General features: G+C 33.0%; 1 protein-coding gene across 2 annotated transcripts in view; it reads right to left on the bottom strand.

Moving 5' to 3' along the window:
• The window catches only part of TLL1 (tolloid like 1), a 231,231-nt gene that overhangs the window by 56,206 nt on the left and 154,488 nt on the right, over positions 1–20,537 (bottom strand). For both annotated transcript variants that reach the window (XM_057729421.1, XM_057729420.1), the window contains exons 10-12: positions 10,647–10,749; positions 8,674–8,790; positions 7,312–7,457 (exon numbers count right to left, since the gene is read on the bottom strand). In XM_057729421.1, the coding sequence (XP_057585404.1) occupies positions 7,312–7,457; positions 8,674–8,790; positions 10,647–10,749 (366 nt within the window). The remainder of the gene's footprint in view (positions 1–7,311; positions 7,458–8,673; positions 8,791–10,646; positions 10,750–20,537) is intronic.

Raw genomic sequence — 20,537 nt, 5'->3', positions numbered from 1 at the left:
CATCAAAGTAACAGATCCTTGCCCCCACCCCCGGAGCTTATCAATAAACAAGGTAAATCATAATCATAAAATATTAGAAAGTAATGCATTCTATGGGAAAATACAAAGTGAAATAAGATAGGAATTATGAGCAGTGGGGGTGGTGGAGTGAAGGTTGTGATTTTAAATTGTACTATCAGTAGGACTAAGAAATCCAAATTTTCTCCTAAAATGTATTCTCTTTGTGTACGGAATTATGGAAAATAATTAACATTGAAAATATCTCACTTTAAAAACCATATTTTGAGACAGTAGCTGTTAAATAGAGAGGTGAGGGAGAGCTAGCAGTCACACTAGGAACAAAATTAGTGACCGGGGTGACAAGGCCAATCTTCTCTCAGTCTTTGATACTCTCCCTTCAAAATCAGAGTTCTCTATAAATATTTCCAGGTGGCCAAAGTCTATTCTTTGGTTAAGGGGACATATAAGATAATATCTAAAACTCTCAAGGTGTACATCTTGATAAAAGAATAAGCAAAACTGTAGGGAAAATAACCAAAGGTCTCAGCAAGCCAACCTATCTTCACCTGCTTGAGTAGCACAGAACAAACTGCTTGCAACTCATGACTCATTTTGGAAGTGGGGAGAAGGTTAAGTTAGAAGAGGAAAGGGAGTGAGAACACACAATGAAGAAAGAAGCTGCTTGCTGTAGAAGCTCAGTTAACAGAAAAAAATCACATTGCTTCATATTAGAAGCCATGCCAGAGTAAAAAATAAGAAGGTTAATTAAAAAGGGTTTTTAATTTCTATTTTGAAGAAATGAATACTTTTGAAAATAACAGTACGAAGAAAACAAGATAGACACTGTTGAAAAAATTACATTTCATCAGTGATTAAAAGCAAATAGGATAATGGATATTTCCCTGCATATAAAACTCATTCTGTTCCTTTAACAGTTATACAATAGATATCTTTAAATTTTAATTTATAGTATATTTACTGGTTACTTAGTTAAAATTGGAGCTTTAAATATTTCATATGACACACAAAGCATAAATATCTCGTGGGTAAAATGCATAAAAATGACCAATTTCAGGATTGATTCCATCAGCACCTATTTATGAATTACATATTACTTATATATTAAATATTACATGCCTGGTATTAGGGGTAAAACAATAGAAATATACACTATAGTCTCACACAGTAAATACCATGGTTGTTGATCTATTTATATCTTACCAATGACCTCCATGATCTTTGTTTACATATTTTTCCAGTTTAATTGCATGAATCTTAATTGCAATGCCAGCACGATAAATCTGCTCTACTGGTGTTAATTATAATTATACCTTCAACTACATCTACGTAGCAGCAATGATGGTGAGCACAAATGAGAGTTTGAGTTATTTTATTTATGTTATTTGTGTAACATTTTCGCCATTTATTTTATTTATGTTATTTGTGTAACATTTTCAATTACTTTATCAATTAGTACACAGAGTTGATAGAAATAAATATGGTTGAAGCTAAAAAGTGGATAAATTCATTGATGTTACGCCAGTAACCTTAGGTACCATGAGAAAAAGAACACCAAAGTCATTAATTCATAAAAAAAAAAAAAAAAAAAGGAAAAGCAGTTTCTTCTTGATTCAAAGTGTGGACACAGTTCACAGATCTGGAACCTGGATGCAATGCCATGCACAATTACACATGTAATAAATATGTTTGATAATGATGATGGTGATTAATTATAGACTTCAAGGTAATCAGCACAAACCATATAGGCAAGTTTATCATAATGTAAACAGACCTAATATGCATATAGAGAAAACAATGAAAGTGATATTAAGCTCTGAAGATTTTCTTTTTAGAAAATTGATATATAAATGATATTGAGAGTAGATCCAAATACACAAAGAAAGAAGAACAAATACAAAGCTTAGCCAGGAGGGATTAATATTACATTTCATTACTAAGTGAGGGGGTCCATGTCTTCACTGGCAGGTTAGAGAGGAAGAATCAAGAAGCTGAGTTATTTTATGCAGCAAGAATTAAAATCAGTTAAATGTAACCTAAAGTAGTCAGTGTCTCATTCTAACACTGCCAACAAGTGCAGAGCTCTGTGGTCAGTGCATGTGGGGGAGCAATAAGGCTGAAGGAATGCCAGCCCCGGAACAACATACCTACTGTGCCCAGGCTTAGGGGCCATTCGCACACTTTGCTTCTATTTTATAATAAAATTTCCAAATAAATGCAACATTGTAAGAACAGCTACTGAAATACCTATTTATTTGTAAAGACCTCTGTAAATCCCAAAGTTTCTAGGTAATAGTTTTAGTAAAAGCTCTCACATACTCCCTGAAAAATTGAGAATAAAATTACCATATGATTCAGCAATTCCACTTCCAGGTATATATTTGGAAAATTGAAAGCAGGGTCTTGGAGAGATACCTGTATATCCATGTTCATATCAGCATTATCCCTACTAGCCAAGGCTTGGGAGCAATCCCAGTGTCCATCAGTGAATGAATGGAGAAGCAAAATGTGGTGTATATGTACAATGGCAAATTAGCCTTAAAAAGGAAGGGAATCCTTTCATGTGCTAAAACATGGATGTACCTTGAGGACATTACACTAAATGAAATTAAAAAATCCCACACAAAAACTCAAATATTGTATGATTTCACTTACATGAGTTACCTGGAATAGTCAAATGCATAGAGACATAAAGCAGAAGAGTGATTGCCAGGGGCTGAGGGGAGGTGATGGAGCGTTGCTGCTTCCCAGGTAAGGAGTTTCAGTTTTGCAGCATGCAAAGAGTTCTGGAGTGTGAATGTACTGAACACTACTGTGTCACACACTTAAAAATAGTTAAGATGGAAAATTTTATGTTATGTCTATTTTACCATAATAAAAAAAGTCTTCTTTGAGTGTCAGAATGTAATTTCAAAATATAATTAATACTATCAACTCCATAAATGATTAAATTTTATAGATAATATAACTTAAAATTCTATACACTTGGAACAATGCTAAGTCATTTTTTATTTTGGGGGGAAATGTTAAAGAAAAGCATGACTAACAAAAACAATCAAGATTCACATTTATTATTAAAAATAAATTAATTTTAATAATAAGAAAAATACAGTAAAGTCTAAGTAATAATGCTATGACAGAGGAATTTTAAATAAGAAGGAAAACAGTTTAATAGATGATTATTTTGAAATGTACTACTGTTATATTTAATATTTTATCAATTAATATAATTATTGTTACTATTTAATACTTAATGGATATTAATACATATATAATTAGAGCTCAAAAATGGAGCAGAAAAAACAAACATGCTCAACCATGTAAAAATCAAAATCATAAGGCTGAATGAGGTCTATTTTTATATATTCAGGTTTTGCAATGCTGCCATTTGATTTTTTTCCCTCCATGACGCAATTATTTTTAACTCACTCATAAATTTAGTAAATATTTATTGAAAACCTACGATTGTCAGATAACAATTATATACTTCATAGTATATAAACGATGATGAATAAAGACATGTCCCTGCCTGACAGACATTTACTGATTAAATAATACAAATGTACAAATGACAATAGTTATGAAGGGAAAGAATTTAATTCCATGAGAGAATACAGATGCTTTATTTTTTACCAAGACCTGGGTGCAAAAGTGCCAGGCCACGGAATTGGTGTCAATCACAGTGCTACCAATTACGCGTTGGGTGACCTTGGGCAAGTTTATTTAATCTAACCTTTCAAAGTAGAATGATAACCTAAATTATAATTCTGAAGAGCTACTTAATTCCCTTTTATAGTCATTAACAAATATATATTTTTAGCCAAATATCCAAAAATAGTGCAGGGCAAGCATTAAAATGTTAACTAATTAAAATCTCTTTGTGTTGGCTTCCCAGTTCATTCACAAAAACTGGTCTACTTAAACTAATATAAACTATTAAAGGAATTAAAGGATTACTCTTAATCAAGTAATTCACCAAGTACAGTTGACCTTGAACAAGTAGGGGTTGGGAGCAATTGAAAACCCCTGCAACTGCTGTCTTTTTGAAAAACATAGGAACTGATATATGACTGACCCAAGGGAAGAAGGCTGAAACAGTTTGGAGAGATTAACCACTTACACCCTAGTTCTTTTGATTCCACATACTGCGATCTCTAATCAAACACAAACGTTCCCCTGCATTTAGTTAAAGATCTGTAAAATGAAAATAACAGGTACTATGTTTATTAAAAAAGAAATATCTGCATATAAGTGGACCCCTGCAGCTCAAACCTGTGTTGTTCAAGGGTCAACTGTACCAAGATAAAGAATGTTTCTACGTAGTTTAGAACATTGCCACTAGTGCTAGGGAAATTGATTACACATGATGGTTTTCTAGAGGAAAGTAGAACCAAATCAGAGTGCATGGAAATAGTGATAAGTTCCTCAAACATAATCCCGCTTAAATAAATGTATGTAGGGATTTTAATTAAACATAAGTAAGTTCTGGGTTTTTTCACTTATTTTTTGCTTTCTTGACATTTCTTTGAAGTTGTACCGTAAACAGTCTCCCCAATTTTTCTCTTATGTATTTCTGCACACTGAAAGTGCTCAAGTAAAATAGTAGTATAGAGAGTTCTTTACAAAGAACACCACTGCTGAAGAGGAGACAAGTTCTTCAAAATGATTTTAGACATTATCTACATTCATGTACAAACTCACTTCAGTATTGGCCTTAAGAATCAACATACCAGTAACTACTAGAGAAGAAAAATCTTCCCAAAGGGTATGATTAGAGAAGTATTAGGACTCTATTACGGTCATTAACAAAAGCACTTGTTCAGATTTCTTTCTGTACTTACATTAAAATCTAAGTAGCGTTAGGAGAGGTGAATATTCATGACATAAATTCACAGAAAGGCATAAATAATGAACAGCCAGTAAGTTCTTTATAGTAGATTTCAACAGAACTAGCTTATCTTAAGGGCCCTTTTATCTGAAAGGGGAGAGAGTAACACAGGGAATACAAGAGTTACAAAAGTAGGAAGTGTTTGAAAAAGTCAAAGACTGATATCAGTGAATAAAAATAGTTTTGTCAGAGAAAGACATAAAACACTGAGAAATAGTGAAGACCTTTTTAAAATTATACATTTTCAATATAAAATGCATAAGCTGTATATTGAAAAAATATTATGTAAACAAAAACCAACTGATATAAACAGATAACTGAGTCACTGAAACCACCTAGACCAAATTAAAAGCATATACAGTTGCTTCTCAGTATTCACCATAGTTGAGTTCAACAAAGTCACTGAGAACATTGAGTTAGTGAGTGCTGATTCATGGCTCCTAGGGAAACACAGGCTTCACTTCCTGAGAGCTTCTGGCCACAAAATTTCTGTCAACGAATCAATACTTAACCTTGCTTGATGTGCGCTTCTGTCTAAAAGCACCTTCACAGGTATTCCAATTGATTAACACTGAACTCACGCCAATGGTGCAACAGCACATGCCTCAAAGTCTACCACAAAGGTTTCTACATGAGGCATGTGGACAGGAAACCAGAGAGAATAAGTAAAATGTACTGTCAGCCAAGCTGTGACATGACTTTACCTCAAGTTCAAAGCTTAGCAATAACTTACTCATTCACGTAATTAACAAGTCTTTATTAAATACTTGACTACTCTGTGTCAGGCATGGTTTTAAGTGCCTGAGGTGCAAATCTTTCCTATTTGTCCTTACATTATCCTATTTTTGAAGAATATCACTCTTACTATATTAATATATCAAAACAAACAAACAAAAAAGCCAGAAAACCAGAAAACTGCAAACCAGCTAAGCCAGCAATTTCTGCTCCTCAGTTTTTAGATGCATGGAATGAATGTGTTTGCTGACATCACTACTATAACAATTCTATAAAACACTGAATTATATATTGAAAGATAGTTTATCACAATTTTTGAAATAGCACAAAATATTAACACATGTGATGTGGTCATTGGATAATTTTTCAGTGAACCAGTTGTTTTGGTCTAAAAAGTGGGTGAATCCTACCCAATTTTAGTTTACTCTTTACAATAAAGTGTTTTATTTGAATAATGTCTGCAATCCAATAAAATTTTAAAAATTAAAAATTTTAATAAAATTAAAAAATTCACATGTGAATCAAATAATCTCAGAACCAAGATTTCCAAAAATACAAAGTAGTCAGGGGCATAGACACCATGATCACAGCAGAAAAGGTAATTTTTTATTAAAAAGAAATATGTCTGCAAATTAAAAGGTACAAGCAAAGGGGTAGAGACAAGTACCAAAAACTATGTTACACAGCTTACAGGTGGGTATGAGGTTCTCTGGGCTTCTGAGTAGCACCTGGGTTTCCCCTGCTGCTCTTGCTCTGGGGACTGGAGCACCACATGGTCACCACACTCAGTGGCGAGGACACCCTGGCAGTGAATGGGGTTCTCTGCGGCCTTCTGATCATGTGGACCGTAAGCAGGCCTTCTAATCAGTAAAGAAATCATCTCCAGCAATGGCATCTGGATCTCTACCTCTTTCCTGGACCTACTGCCAACACCTCATCATTCTTTCCTACTCCACCTCGGGCTCTCAATTTCTAGCCTGATTCTGTAATTTAAATATATTCAAGGAATTCTGACAAATTGGCTTCTCATCCCTCACTCAGTTCTCCCCACCACACAAAAGTGACTCCTTAGCTAGTGCAGGAGTTTTGGATGCAGAATTTTCTCCAGGATTCTGCCTGGGCTTTTATTCTGCCCTCATCTAATAATGCAATGTTGGTGCTGATCTCTTCCCTGATAAATATTTTTGATGAAGTCAAAAACTCCTAAGACTATTTAAATCCCTGTTTTTTGATATAAGCAACTTTCTGCACCATGATAAAAAGGCGAAAAATGGATTTTCCGCCAACAATAACAAAAAAGATGATCTACCTTTAGCCTCTTAGTTTAGAAGAGAAATAAAAGTTTTTTATTTAATGGACTCTTCAAGGATTCTTGTGAAACAAGCCTGGGCATTTGTCAAAAGAAACTATTGTCAGTACTTCAAACATTCTAATTCCAAAAGCACAGATAATGTAAACTCACTTTAATCTTCTTGAAAATGTCTGCAACAAGAGGAAAGAAGAAAAAAAAAACAACCCTCTTTTGCTCTTGATGTTGCATTTTATAGGCAATCCTTTGCTTCTTTACTGATTAAAAAGCTGATTCTCTAGTTCTTTGCTTCTTTAATGAGGATGCCCTTAAATGCACTGCCATTTATGGAGGCTGTGCCCCGCTGCCTAAAGGACTTTACCTCAAAGGCCTGAAAGGTCAGCCCGACATAGCAATCCTCTGACACTGCTATTTTCCACACACATTCTTTCATTGGCCTGTAGTCATCAGGGTAATTAGGAGACTGAATCTGTCCTTCATTTTTATGTATCTCACCTCCACAGATAGCTGAGGAAAGCAAAAATAAAGAAATAAACCTAGACATGCCATTTCATTTTCATTTTCTTCTAAAATAACACTTTAGTTCAGTGCCTGTAGCTGAGTACATAAAGACCAGGTTATAAAAATCAAGGTTGGCTGGTTGTAAGTATATAGTTGGTTAAAAAAAAAAACAACAAACCCTAGCCACTTAACTATAAATATTAGATAACAGTCAGCATATATTCTATGATTTTTTTAATCACTGTTAATTTTCACATCTTTACAAAAACAAGCATTTAAAAAAAAATAACTTTAAAAACTTTTTGATCCTCAAAAACTGGTACAAGAGTGTAAAGCAAATATATTCCAATAAAGAACTTTAAAAAAAAAAAAAAACCTTTTGAGATTTTGTAATTTATTCTATGTGAGTTTGCTCTGTGATTCCCTGAACTGCTGCTTTTGGTCCTTTGACCTCAGTGGAAGAGCTAATCATGAGAGAAGCTTCACAGAACTCTCTGGGCCTCTGGCTGTGCACAGCCTTCTGCTCAACATATGTGGCTGCATCCAAACTGCACTCTTCACAGCCACACAGTTACTCTCTAAAACAAATGCTTCCCTTCTCTTCCGTCTTCTCAATTGCCTAAACTTCTGCGCTGGCCGAGGCAGGAGCAAGAAGGGTCTTCTCCACCCATGATCTGGCAAGAAGGGAGCTGTTTTTAAAGCCAGCAAGCACAATGCCAGTTTATTGTTTTAAATACATATAGAACTAGCATCTAGTAAATTCTTCTCGAATGCTGACTCTCTCATTTAGACAAAGCAAGCTCCAGAACTGCGCACAGTTACTTTCTGCGCAGTTTCCCTTAACAGGGCATATCCGTAGTACAGGCATCGAATATACACAAACAGTGCAAAGAGAAGTAGTAATTTCTTCATAATATTTTAATGTCATCATGAAAAAACAACTGAAGTTTAAGAACTCCTGTACCATTTGTTCTTCTTGTTGTTTTCCAAACATCTCTAATTAGTTCTTTTTTTCCTTACACATCCCTGATGTTTGTATGTTTCCACATTACTGGTACCATAAGACAGGTTTATTTGCATTTTAAATCTACCGAGTATTTTTATTAAAATCATCCTAATGAAGAGGTTCAGAAAATCTCCTAATTAAATACAGTTACAATGTCATTGTAATGAAATTGAGAGAAAGGACATTTAAGCCATCGCTAAACTCAATGTCACTTGCCTTCATAGACTGCTGCAAATCCCTTTCCCACCCAATTACTGCTGCTGCGAAACTCAATCCACATTCTGCTGTCTGTAGAGGTAAGAACTTCAGGCACTTTGTCCCCACAGAATCTACCTACAAGAAATAAAAGAATAAAGAGAGACTCTTAAATATGACTTTATATTCTAATTGCTTTTCACACTAGATTTGGTTCCTATCTCTATGCCTAGTAACTAGAGCCATTTTTGTGTGCTCTTGATAATGATGTCCTACATAGTTTAGTATATGAAAAATGTCAGTCAACGTAAAACAAATTTGTACTAACAGCTAGCAGGTGAAAAAATGCCTTCCTAAATGGCAAAGTAAATTAGAGGCATGTAAAAGAGAGCAATGCCTCTTAAACTGTAATGTGTGGGAAAGGGTGGGAGAGAGGGATAAATTAGGAGTATGAGGTTAACAGATACAAACTACTATATATAAAATAAACAACAAGGATTTACTGTATAACACAGGAAACTATATTCAATACCTTTTAATAACCTATAATGGAATATAATCTGAAAAAATAATATATATATATATATATACACACACACAGATATGTATATCTGAATCACTTTGCTGTACACCTGGAACTAACACAATACTATAAATCAACAATAGTTCAATTTTTTTAAAAAAAGGAAACTGGAAGACAGTAACCTGACTCAAAAAGAAAAAGCTATGGTGTGCACATGAATTGTCAGGGAGTCTGTTAAAATGCAGTCTCTGGTTCAGAAGTTATGGAGCGGAACCTGCATTTCTTCATTTCTAACCTTCCAAGTGATTCAGATGCTGCCAGTGTGATGGCAGTACCACACTCCGAGGAGCAAGATCTCAGAGGAAACACTGGGGAAAGCTTTCCACGTGAAAAGTGTGGTCAGACTGAGCCAGTCTGCTAGGCTGTTACACCCTGCAGTGTGTAATGCTGATGGCACGCTAAAAAAATGTTCTCAATATTTCAGCTTTAGATTTGGTTTTTCAATATGAGTTTAATGAAATGTTTTCTGTGGAACACACATACATATATTACAAATTGCTTCATCTAGGCTAAGAAACTAAATGTTCAAAACAATGTTTTCCTCAACCTGACATATCAAATTAGTTCAAATCTTTATATTTCCTTGTTTGTAAGCATTTCTACAGATCTCTTGGACTTAGGCTGCTGTCACTTTTAATACAACAGTGTCCATTCAGCAGGTTTTAGATGTTATGAAGAAAAGATCTGTAGGCACATAACTACAACTGAGCAAAACTACTTCTAAAAATAGAAGGAAAAGTTACAATCTCAAAAAAAAAAAAATCAATAGAGTAGATGCTCACATGCTCACAGCAGCTCTCACCTTTCAGTAAAACAGAGGGCAACAGAAAGTGCCTCGTGTAAGTTAATGGTGTGGTCTGTAGTTAATGTTGGCATACTTTCGTGACCACCAAATCTGAGCTACAATTTATGACATAAACTACAAATGCACCTTCTCAGCCACAAAAACCTGAGTAGCAAAACTGTGATGTCTATAGTAAGAACCAGTGTCCTTGGTGCAGGAAGACAGCAACCAAACGTGTACCTGACAGCTCACACTCTACGCCTTAGCAAACAAAGCAAAGCAAAGCAAAACAAAACACACACACACACAAACACACAATTTATCTGGTTTACTCATTAAAACACTGATTTTAAAATTAAAAATACAGAATATGTGATGAGTATTCACTATAAGCTATTCAAAATCATTATGTTCAGGTCCAAGTATCACCTCATAATTAAAGCTGGTTTAAATCAATTAATTGTCTATCTATCTGTCTGCAAGTATTTTTGCTGTGATTAAAAAAGCATAATAAAAATTAAAATGTTGGTCTCATACATTTTAAACCCTAAGACAACTCTTGAAAGAATTGGCTCTGGACAAAGCAGACTACATGCATAGCCACATAAGGGGCAAACAAACTCTTACCAAGCAGAGGCGACTTCCTCCAATACCCATCTCTTACTTCAATGTAATCATACCAGCACAAACTACTTTTGTATAGGTCCATTGTAGTAAAATTTAAGACAATCTGAAAAATGGAACAAAAGAATGCACAGATTAAAAATGATTGTAACTTCACATGGCTAGGAAACCAGGACAACTGTGAAAACAGATTCACAGCAAATTCTTTTTTTCTTCCTATATTAGTATTACTGTAATATTTTTCTTTAATAAACACCTCAATTTTTTTCTACTTCAATATCTAACAATTTAGAAGCACAATGTCAATAAACAAGCTAAACACTTCAGCAATTAAACCAAAGTTTCTGTAAAGTTAATTTGAACAATTGAGAAACGAAGGGAAATCTTTATTCAAATAGTTTTTTTTTGAATTTTCTTAGATAAACAGGACTTAAACCATGAAAACTTCTGATTTTGCTATGAATGCCTTCTTTTTAATAATTTATTTCAGACATCTATAATTATGTTAAAAATAACTACCACGTGCCATAGCCCAGGAACATAATATCATTGTATATGTTGAAATGTCTTAAATACAGCTCTAGAATTCAAATTTGCCCCTGTAACTATAATCAAAGACAGATGTCTCCATGCTTCTCCAGATCCAAGAATAAATATTCAAAGACCTTCTAAGTTAGAAGATCTTGTACATGGCCCTTTATTCTGTACTTTGCTTTGAAGTGATGCTGCTTTTTAAGATAATTCAAGAACAACTCTAGGAAAGACAGTTTTCTAACTGCTTTATAAAAAGACCTTACTTTTCAAATAACTAACTTTTTTTTTTTACTTGATTACACCAAAAAGTAGAGCCAAACTAAGAAAAAAAATGCATGTAGCTGATGAGGTAAAATTTATTTGAAAAATCTCTTTTATATTCAAAAACTCATTCTAACTCTATTCTGCTTAAAATATATAAGATGCTTAAGTTGTATACTGAACCTGTTCTTTACTCTAGAAATAAAAATGGACTTTGGCCAAAAGCAACAGATTATGAATATTTGAAATACTTCTAATATAAAACTATAGTTTGTAACAATATTTACAGAATCGTTTTGTGACAGTATAAAAACTGAATGTAAGAAGACTCTCAGGGAATGAAAAAAAAGAAAAAGAAAAAAAAATATAACCAATTTTGAATCCATATTCTCTAAAAGTACTACCATTTTTGTGTTGGAAAACATATACTTCTCCCCTTTCTTGAGCACAGTATTTAACAGAAAGGTAAATACTAATTATGGCAAATCAATCCCGAACTAGCTTACTTCTTCGTAGAATGAAGATACGGCAAAACAAGAAATATTTCTCACAGCATTTTATATCTCAGCACCACAATGATTATTGATGAAATTGTATGGCTAAGTTGGTTTAAATTGCCCATATAAATAATCATTTCACAGAGATAGAAACTAAGAATTTATCTGACTACAATGCAAGTGAGTTGTACCTTATAATAGTGTTAACGTTTCACGGTTAAATTCAACATTTATCAGTTTCTTTAAACATGTACTTTCTTGATTATAAAGGGATGAAATCTATCAAAGATGTGAAAATAGAGACAAGAGGTTATTTAAATGTAATGCATTAGGAGTGGCATAATTTGGTGTGGTTTTTAAAACTTTTCATTTATTTCTTTCTACCTTACTTATAGGTTTTTTCCTTTGTTTCTGATTTTCTTTCATCTGATTTAATCATTCTAAATATTCTAAAAAAGAGTTTATAAGAATTTCCAAAATATTAAAAGGCAAAGGTCTAATCCTTTTTTTGTTCCTTCTTTTTCAATAATCTTCAATACTTCATTATCAAAACGCATAGTTTCTAAACTATTTTCCTGAAGTTACCAACATGTTTGCTCCTCCATCTCTGAATAGCAATCCAACATTAGGTTATTCTTAGGACATAACTGGGAAATAATTTCTGGTTTTCTCCATTATCTTTGTATTCACTTTAAGTCTGCTGCAAATGGGGATACTACCACCTCCTGATACTAAGTTTCCTTCTGCATTCCTACTCTTCCTGCAGCAGCCACCAGGGCCAGCTACTTTTGATCACATGAGAACTTATTTAATATAGCAGAGGTGGCAAAACTAGAATACAGACACCAGCAGTAGACCTCAAAGCTCATTTGTGGCTTCGCTCTGGGATATAAAGGAGAATTTTATAATGGTATGCAAAGAGTTTCAACTTCCTCCCGGATGAGGAAAAAAATTAGCTAAATTGGAGGGATGTGTATCATCAAAATTTATTCAAAATTGAAATTTTGGTTGGATTGCTAACAAATAGTTAATATTTGAAGTCTGGAACACACACAAACACTCACACACACACAGAGTTGGAAGGGGGGTAACTCTAAACAGAAAAGTTTCCTATCTTGTTTTTAATCTTCTATTTTAAACTCCAAGCACTGTGAAGGAACAAAACTGGCCTACTTTTATGTAAAACACAGAGAGTCCTTCAGAAGCAGAAAATGTAATAAAGATAGGTTTTCTAAAATCAGATCTTAGGTTTCTGATGTAGAAGTAAAATGTTGGCCTTTGACTAAGTTTCCTAGCAGAATCCATACTTGAATTACAAATCAAAAGCACTTGAAACATATTTGATTGTTTTATATTATATTATGCTATTTTATATGAATACGTTGCATCTTTTTTCAAAGAATGATGAAATAAAGACTACCTAGCACAATTATATAGATACTTTATTTCTTATGTTAAGTATCAATTTATCATTTATCAATTTACAGTTAATCATAGTTCCTTTGGAACATGGAATTGAGGGAGATACAAAGATTTCCTGTAATCTGTTCAGAGTCTTAGTTGCTATTCTGTGAAGTTAAGTGGATTCAATTGCTGTGGTGTTTGCTTATTAAAAACTTTGTTTTTCAGTCCTACAGAGTGAACAATCTTGAAAAAACGCAGATCAACAGTCAAGGAACCAGATGTCTGGAAGTCTCCAGAGAAAGATAGAACCAGTGAACTTATGCCAGCACAATTAAGACATTATTGACTACCTAAACTAATTCCATGAGCACCATAAAAAGACCAATTAGAATAATATTTATACCTTATAGTGCTGAGGATGGGGAAGATAGAAGTCTTGTCAATTAGACTGATCTTATTAAATAGTTCTTTAGAAACAGACATTAGAATCAAAAGCAGTAAAATAAAATAGATTTCAGGGCTCCATCCAGAAGCATCTTGGACAAGTCTAATAAATGCTCTAGGGACAACAGTTTTCTTCTCAGAAATAAGACTAGGGGTAAAATCAGGGACCATTAAACTATATACCATGGGCCAAATCCAGCCTGTAGCCAGATTTTGTAAAGAATGTTTTGTTGTACACATTCCTTTACATATTGTCCATAACTGCTTTTGCAATACAATGGTTGAATTGAGTATTTGAACAAACTGTATAGCTGGCAGAGCCAAAATTATTTACTGTATGTCCCCTCCAGAAAGATTTGCCAAATCGTAGAATAATTGATAACTGAAGTTCTGTTCAGCACTGAACTGTATCATACCAAAGGGAAAAATCTGCATTTATTTTTACAACTAGTTGTTTGTGACTGGGAGTCAAAAAAGCCTAGGTTCAAGTACTAGCTTCAAACTTTCTGACTCTGAATGAATTTTCTTGTCATAAAATGGAGATCACCATATCAGGCTGATCTCAGCAGAATTATTAAATAAGAAAATTTTAATTGGATAATGTGTAGACAAACACTAAAGTAACCTAAATACCTTGTTAAGTTTCTCATGTATTATTATTTTCATGGTACAAATCCAAGCATCCCTAACAATATAATCCTAAATAGTTATGAAATAAATAAAAATATTAATCCAATTTATTTAATCCAAGTATGCTAGGAGACATAAACATTAATTTAATTTTAAAGTTTCACAGGAAAATCAACATGTTAAAGTAAGGGATTCTTAATTTAAATTCTAAAGAAGAATGAACAGGAGAACTTGGGGCCTTGGTTTAAGTTCCTGCTTTACAACAGACTAGTTGCATGACTCAGGTAGATCCTAATTCCAACAGGGATTCATTACATGACAGGTGAAAACCAGGAACTGGATTAGGCTATGAAAATAATTTTTTTTTGTTTAAACATTTATAATATCTGGGTTTTGAAATTTTGATTTGTCATCACCAACTACTCACAGGAACATGTTTTTATACCTGCCTTTCCTTAATTCCTACTCCACCCCTGTATCTAATCAGTTGCCAATTTCTACAGATACTGCAATGCCCCTGAAAATGTTCTTGTCCTTCTATTTCACTGCCAGTGCTCTCCATGGTTCTCTGAATTAATGCAATAGCTTCACACTTGTGTTTTGTTTCTTAGCTGTGCTCTTCTCCAATTCATCCTACATTCTATGACTATTTTAATTCCAGTAAAGTTGGGTCCCCATCATGGCATTGGTGGCTTTACATCCATCTTTACAAATTTCTAAGCCTGGGCATCAAAGATCCTAGGTCATAACCTACCTCAGCTGCCTCACTTTCACTGTCTCAGACAAAGAATATTCTTCCCACTCATCCCTGACTCTTGCTATCGTGCCCTGACAAAGTACCCCAATTTCAGTATTCCTTTATTCAAGGTATACATAATTCTACCCGGGATTCTACTTTCCCTTTCTCTATTTCTAGAAACTCTTCATATCTCTCAGAGTCTGAATTAAATACTTCAGTCATGTCTGGGTGTCCCAACAAGATCTGAGCTTTCTTATCTGCAAATCCATGACAAGTCGTGTCTTGCTTTCTTCAGCTCTTTTTTCAGTTTGCCTATTATATTATTAGGCCTTGTCCTTGCTATATGTTTGTAAGATTCTTGATGGCAAAGATTTCTTTCACAAACCAGAAGATGCATTTATTTTAATAAAATCAAAGATTTTTCTACATAGTAAAACTGCTAAATGTAAGCAGTGGCCTTTGGCAATATAAATATTATATTGTGAATTGACCCCATGTGTGTAAATCATTAGATTCTGTAAAAAGAAAGTTTTGCAAAATGAAAGGGGTGAAATGATAGCTTTTAAATGGGCTATATAGGGGAAGAAAAAATATTAACTCTAGTCAAGACATAGCAACATGCCCTTGTTGAAAGGTCAATCAGTTCTAAGGGATGGAAGGACCCATATGGTGTGCTTCTGTCAGCTCAGTACAGCTGTGTTCTCAGAGGCACATTCTGGCGTTCCCAGCATTTGCTGTGCAGCACCAAGGATGGCCTGGGATTAGACAGGACTGTCTTTACCTTAGGAGGCTCAGTCCTAGGAAGACATACATGTACATTGACAATCATTCTTTTTAACTATGGTAAAATACACAAAAAATTTAACATTTTAACCATTTTAAGTATACAGTTCTGTGACATTTAAGTACATTTACATTGCTGTGCAATAACATTCTTACTTAAAAAAAATATTTTTTCCTGGATAAAATAATATATGCTTATTGTAGAAGAGGAAAGGAAGAAGAAATAAAAACCTATTTATAAACCCACCAGGGAGATATAAGCATTGTGTTGGTATATATTCTTCTACAATCTTGTCTCTAACATATGTTATTTAAAAATGAGATATTTTCAGGCCGATGATTTTTAACCTGCTTATTAAATTTACCAATAATTTAAAAACATAGTCCTCTAGTTCCAGGAAATAGTCATTTTTTGAAAAAATAATGTTTGTGAAAAGGGGTCATTATATTTTAAAATAACAACTCATGTGATATCTTCAGAGAGAGAAATTCAGTGACAATCTTCTCATTTATATCATGTTTTATTCTTTTTTAATAAAAATAATTTGTTAGACAAATTATCAAATAAACATTTCACTTTTACATTGGCCATTATTTATGTTTTTGTAAAGTAGAATATTTAGTCCTTAAAAAAATCAATCAGCGTTTTCTTTCGGCTTTCAAATTTTATTTTGTTTTCAACTTTTCATTGTTATAAACAGCTGTCTTTGCAGATGATTGCTATAGGAGAAATTTCTAGGATAAAATGTAAACATATTTTGCAAAATGTGATATAGATTACCAGAGTTCTTCAGAAAGATTATTTCAGGGACTTCCCTGGTGGTGAAGTGGTTGAGAATCTACCTGCCAATGTAGGAGACAAGGTCTCCAGCCCTGGTCTGGGAAGATCCCACATGCTGCAGAGCAACTAAGCCAGTGCACTACAACTACTGAGCCTGCGCTCTAGAGCCCACGAGCCACAACTACTGGAGCCCGTGCACCTAGAGCCTGTGCTCCTCAACAAGAGAAGCCACCACAATGAGAAGCCCACGCAGCACAATGAAGAGCAGCCCCCACTTGCCACGATTAGAGAAAGTCCGTGTGCAGGAATAAAGACTCAGTGCAGCCAAAAATGAAGAAAATAAATAAATAAATAATAAATAAATAAATAATTTTTTTTTAAAAAAAGGTTATTTCAGTGTTTATTTCCAGGAGCTGGGTACTTGCACAATCATTTGATATTATCTCTCTATTTCTTTTCTGCCAATTTGATAAATGAAATACAACACGTTGTTGGTTCAGATAGCATTGCTTTGATAAAAGATGAGAGTAAACAGCTTCATACATTGATGAATTATCTATTTACCCTGATACTTCAATAAATATTTTGCTTCTTTAGTCATTTTCTAATATGGTGCAAATCTTTATTTGTTAATTTATAACAGCTCTTCATATATGTATAAAATAAATGTTCTCTCATCCATTTGTGCTATAATATTCCTAATTTTGGTTTTAATACGTGTATTTGCACTTTTATAAAAGAAACTTAGTTTATATGAATAACTCTAAAAAATTATTTTATTACATTTTCTTATTTTCAATTTATGTACCCAAGATATGTTTTTCAAAATAAAAAAAAAAATCACATTTTCTTTAGAAAAAATATGCAATATAAAATAAAAATTTGTTTTCAAAATATCTAAAAATGATTTTGTTATTTATTGAAAAATTCTTTTCCCAATTTATTTGAGAAATCATCTCTATGAGTATATGACAAGTCTTCTATTCCCTGAGGCATAATCTTGACCTTTTTAGATTAATCCAGAATCCTATTTTGACATTGCCACAGAATTTGAATTACTGAAATTTCATGTTTTTCTACTTACAGTGCAATTCACTCCCTTTCATTAATTTTTTTTTCAAATTTGTCTTGGTTATTTCAAATGTTTTATTTTAGAAATAAACTCTAGAAAAATTTGGTCTGGGTATAAAACAAAAATCTATTGGAAATTTATATGGAATTACATTAAAACCATATATTAATTTTGGAAAAGCTGACAATTTATAATACATCCTGCTACACAATGTATCATTCTATTAGTTCCACAGTAAAGTCTTCAGTTTTCTAAAATCTATTACAATTTAATATATTTGTTTTTATGTGATCACCTCTTTGCCTCTTTTGAATTTTTGAAAAGACGAAAAATGATATTCTCTATAACTAAATAAAAAACTGTAATGATTAGCTCTGCCAAATGCAATCTGTGTAATGTTAGGCAGATTACTCAATCCTTTCTTAAGTTTAAATTTTTTACATGTAAAATGGAGATAATTATAAACTCAATGGGGTGTGAGTAGATTAGAGAAATTTAGCATAGCACCTTGTATATGTAAGCACTCAATAAATATTAGTTTCTTCTATTCATTGTATTGAAAACAAAACATTCTAGTCCCAATGCACCTCATTATTATTAAATATACATATTAAATTCTAGTGTTATCAGCATTTACGGGAAAACAGAGTTTTTTTTCCATTTTGTTATTATTATTTGACAAACAGATTTTATAACACTGAATTACTCTCAAATTACTAAGTCAAAACATTTGTAATTTTATAAATTATAGAGATTGATTTGATTTGATTATATATATATAACCACCATGTGTTTATATTTGTATGTGAAGCACTTCATAATTTTTTCATATGTGTTAGTATAAAGTGTGCCTATCAGAATTTTACTAGTTATATAAAATAAATGAAGAGGCTACATATTGTTTTACAGTACACTTGAAATACATTTTATTATATGGGAAGTATCCAAAATTTTACAATTAGAAAAAAATTCTTTGAGAAATCATCAGCGATCAGGATCACTCTAAATAACTTGTCACCTTATTTTAAATGGTTATTAACTTATTAAAGTACTCATGCTTACTAAATCAGTTTTGATAATGAATTTCAGGGATTCTACATTAAGAAATATTTTTTAAAGTACTTCTGCAAATTTTGATTTTTAACAAGTTGAATATATAGCTAATTATATCTAATGAAACTATACTATCATGAATTTAAGTAAAAATCTTTAAATGGAGTATAATATATAAAAATATTGAATCACTATGTTGTACATGTGAAACTAATATAATATTATAAATCAACTATAATTTTTTAAAATCCACATTTCAAACAGGAAAAATACCACCAAAACAAGCTAAGCTAAAAAATAATCTAAAATATAAACTATAAGCGGGACAAAATGAGCTATGATTTTAATCTGAGATGGGAGAAGAAATACTGAATAAAAATATTTAGTAAATCTTTAACAAATGTTGTTGGGATAAATGGATCTCTATGTGCAAGGGAATGAACTTAGGCTCTAATCTTAAATCATATATGAAAATTAACTTGACAATGGATTGAAGGACTATACATAAAACTCAAAACTCTAAACCTCACAGGAGAGAACAATCCATTATATTGGATCTGGCAATGATTTCTTGGTTATGGCTCCAAAAGCATAGGATACAAAAGCAAAAAATAGATAATTAGTACTACATCAACTAAAAGCTTTTGTGAAGCAAAGGAAATGATCAATGTTGTCAAAAGGCAACTATAGGAAGGGATAAAATATTTTCAAATCATATATCTCATAAAGAGTAAATAGCCTGAATATATAAAGAACTCCTACAACACAACAAGAAAAAATTAAATAATCCAATTTAAGAAATGGGCAAAAGACTTCAATAGACATTTCTCCAAAGATGATGTACAAATGGCTAATAATCATATGAAAAAATGCTCAGCATCAGTAATCATCAGAGCAATGCAAATCAAAACCATAAGGAGATATCACCTCATATCCATTAGGATGGTGACTATCAAAAGATTTGAAAATAACATATGTTGATGAAGATGTGGAGAAACTGGACCCCATGTGCATTGTTGGAGAGACTGTAAAGTTGTGCAGCCTCTATGGAAAACAGTATGAAAGTTCCTCAAAAAATTAAAAATAGAACTGCCAAATGATCCAGCAATCCCTGAGAAGCTTATGCATGCTACAACATGAATAAGCCTTGAGGCCATTATGCAAAGTAAAATAAGCCAGTTACAAAAGGACAAAAACTGTGACTTCATTTATATGAGGTATCTAAAGTAGTCAAATTCATAAGAAACATCTAACGGGAGGGGAAAATGGAGAGTTGTTTAACAAATATAGAGTTTCAGTTTTGCAAGATGAAAGAGTTCTGGAGATCTGTTTCATAAATTTAGTGCACATGTATTTAACACTACTGAACTGTATATTTAAAAATGGTTAAGGGACTTCCTTGGTGGTCCAGTGGGTAAGGCTCCACGCTCCCAATGTCAGGGGCCCGGGTTTGATCCCCAGTTGGGGAACTAGATCTCACATACATGCCACAGCTAAGGGTTCAAATGCCACAACTAAGAGTCCACATGCCATAACTAGGAAGCCTACACACTGCAACTAAGAATCTGCATGCCTCAAGGAAAATCCTTCAGGCCGCAACTAAGTCCTGGCACAACCAAACTAAATAAATAAACATTTTAAACAATGGTTGACAGCAATTTTATGTTTATGATAAAAAAAAACATAGTTTTTTATC

This window comes from Hippopotamus amphibius, chromosome 3 (assembly GCF_030028045.1).
Source record: "Hippopotamus amphibius kiboko isolate mHipAmp2 chromosome 3, mHipAmp2.hap2, whole genome shotgun sequence".
Classification (NCBI taxonomy): domain Eukaryota; kingdom Metazoa; phylum Chordata; class Mammalia; order Artiodactyla; family Hippopotamidae; genus Hippopotamus; species Hippopotamus amphibius.
This window is presented reverse-complemented; position numbering and strand designations above follow the sequence as displayed.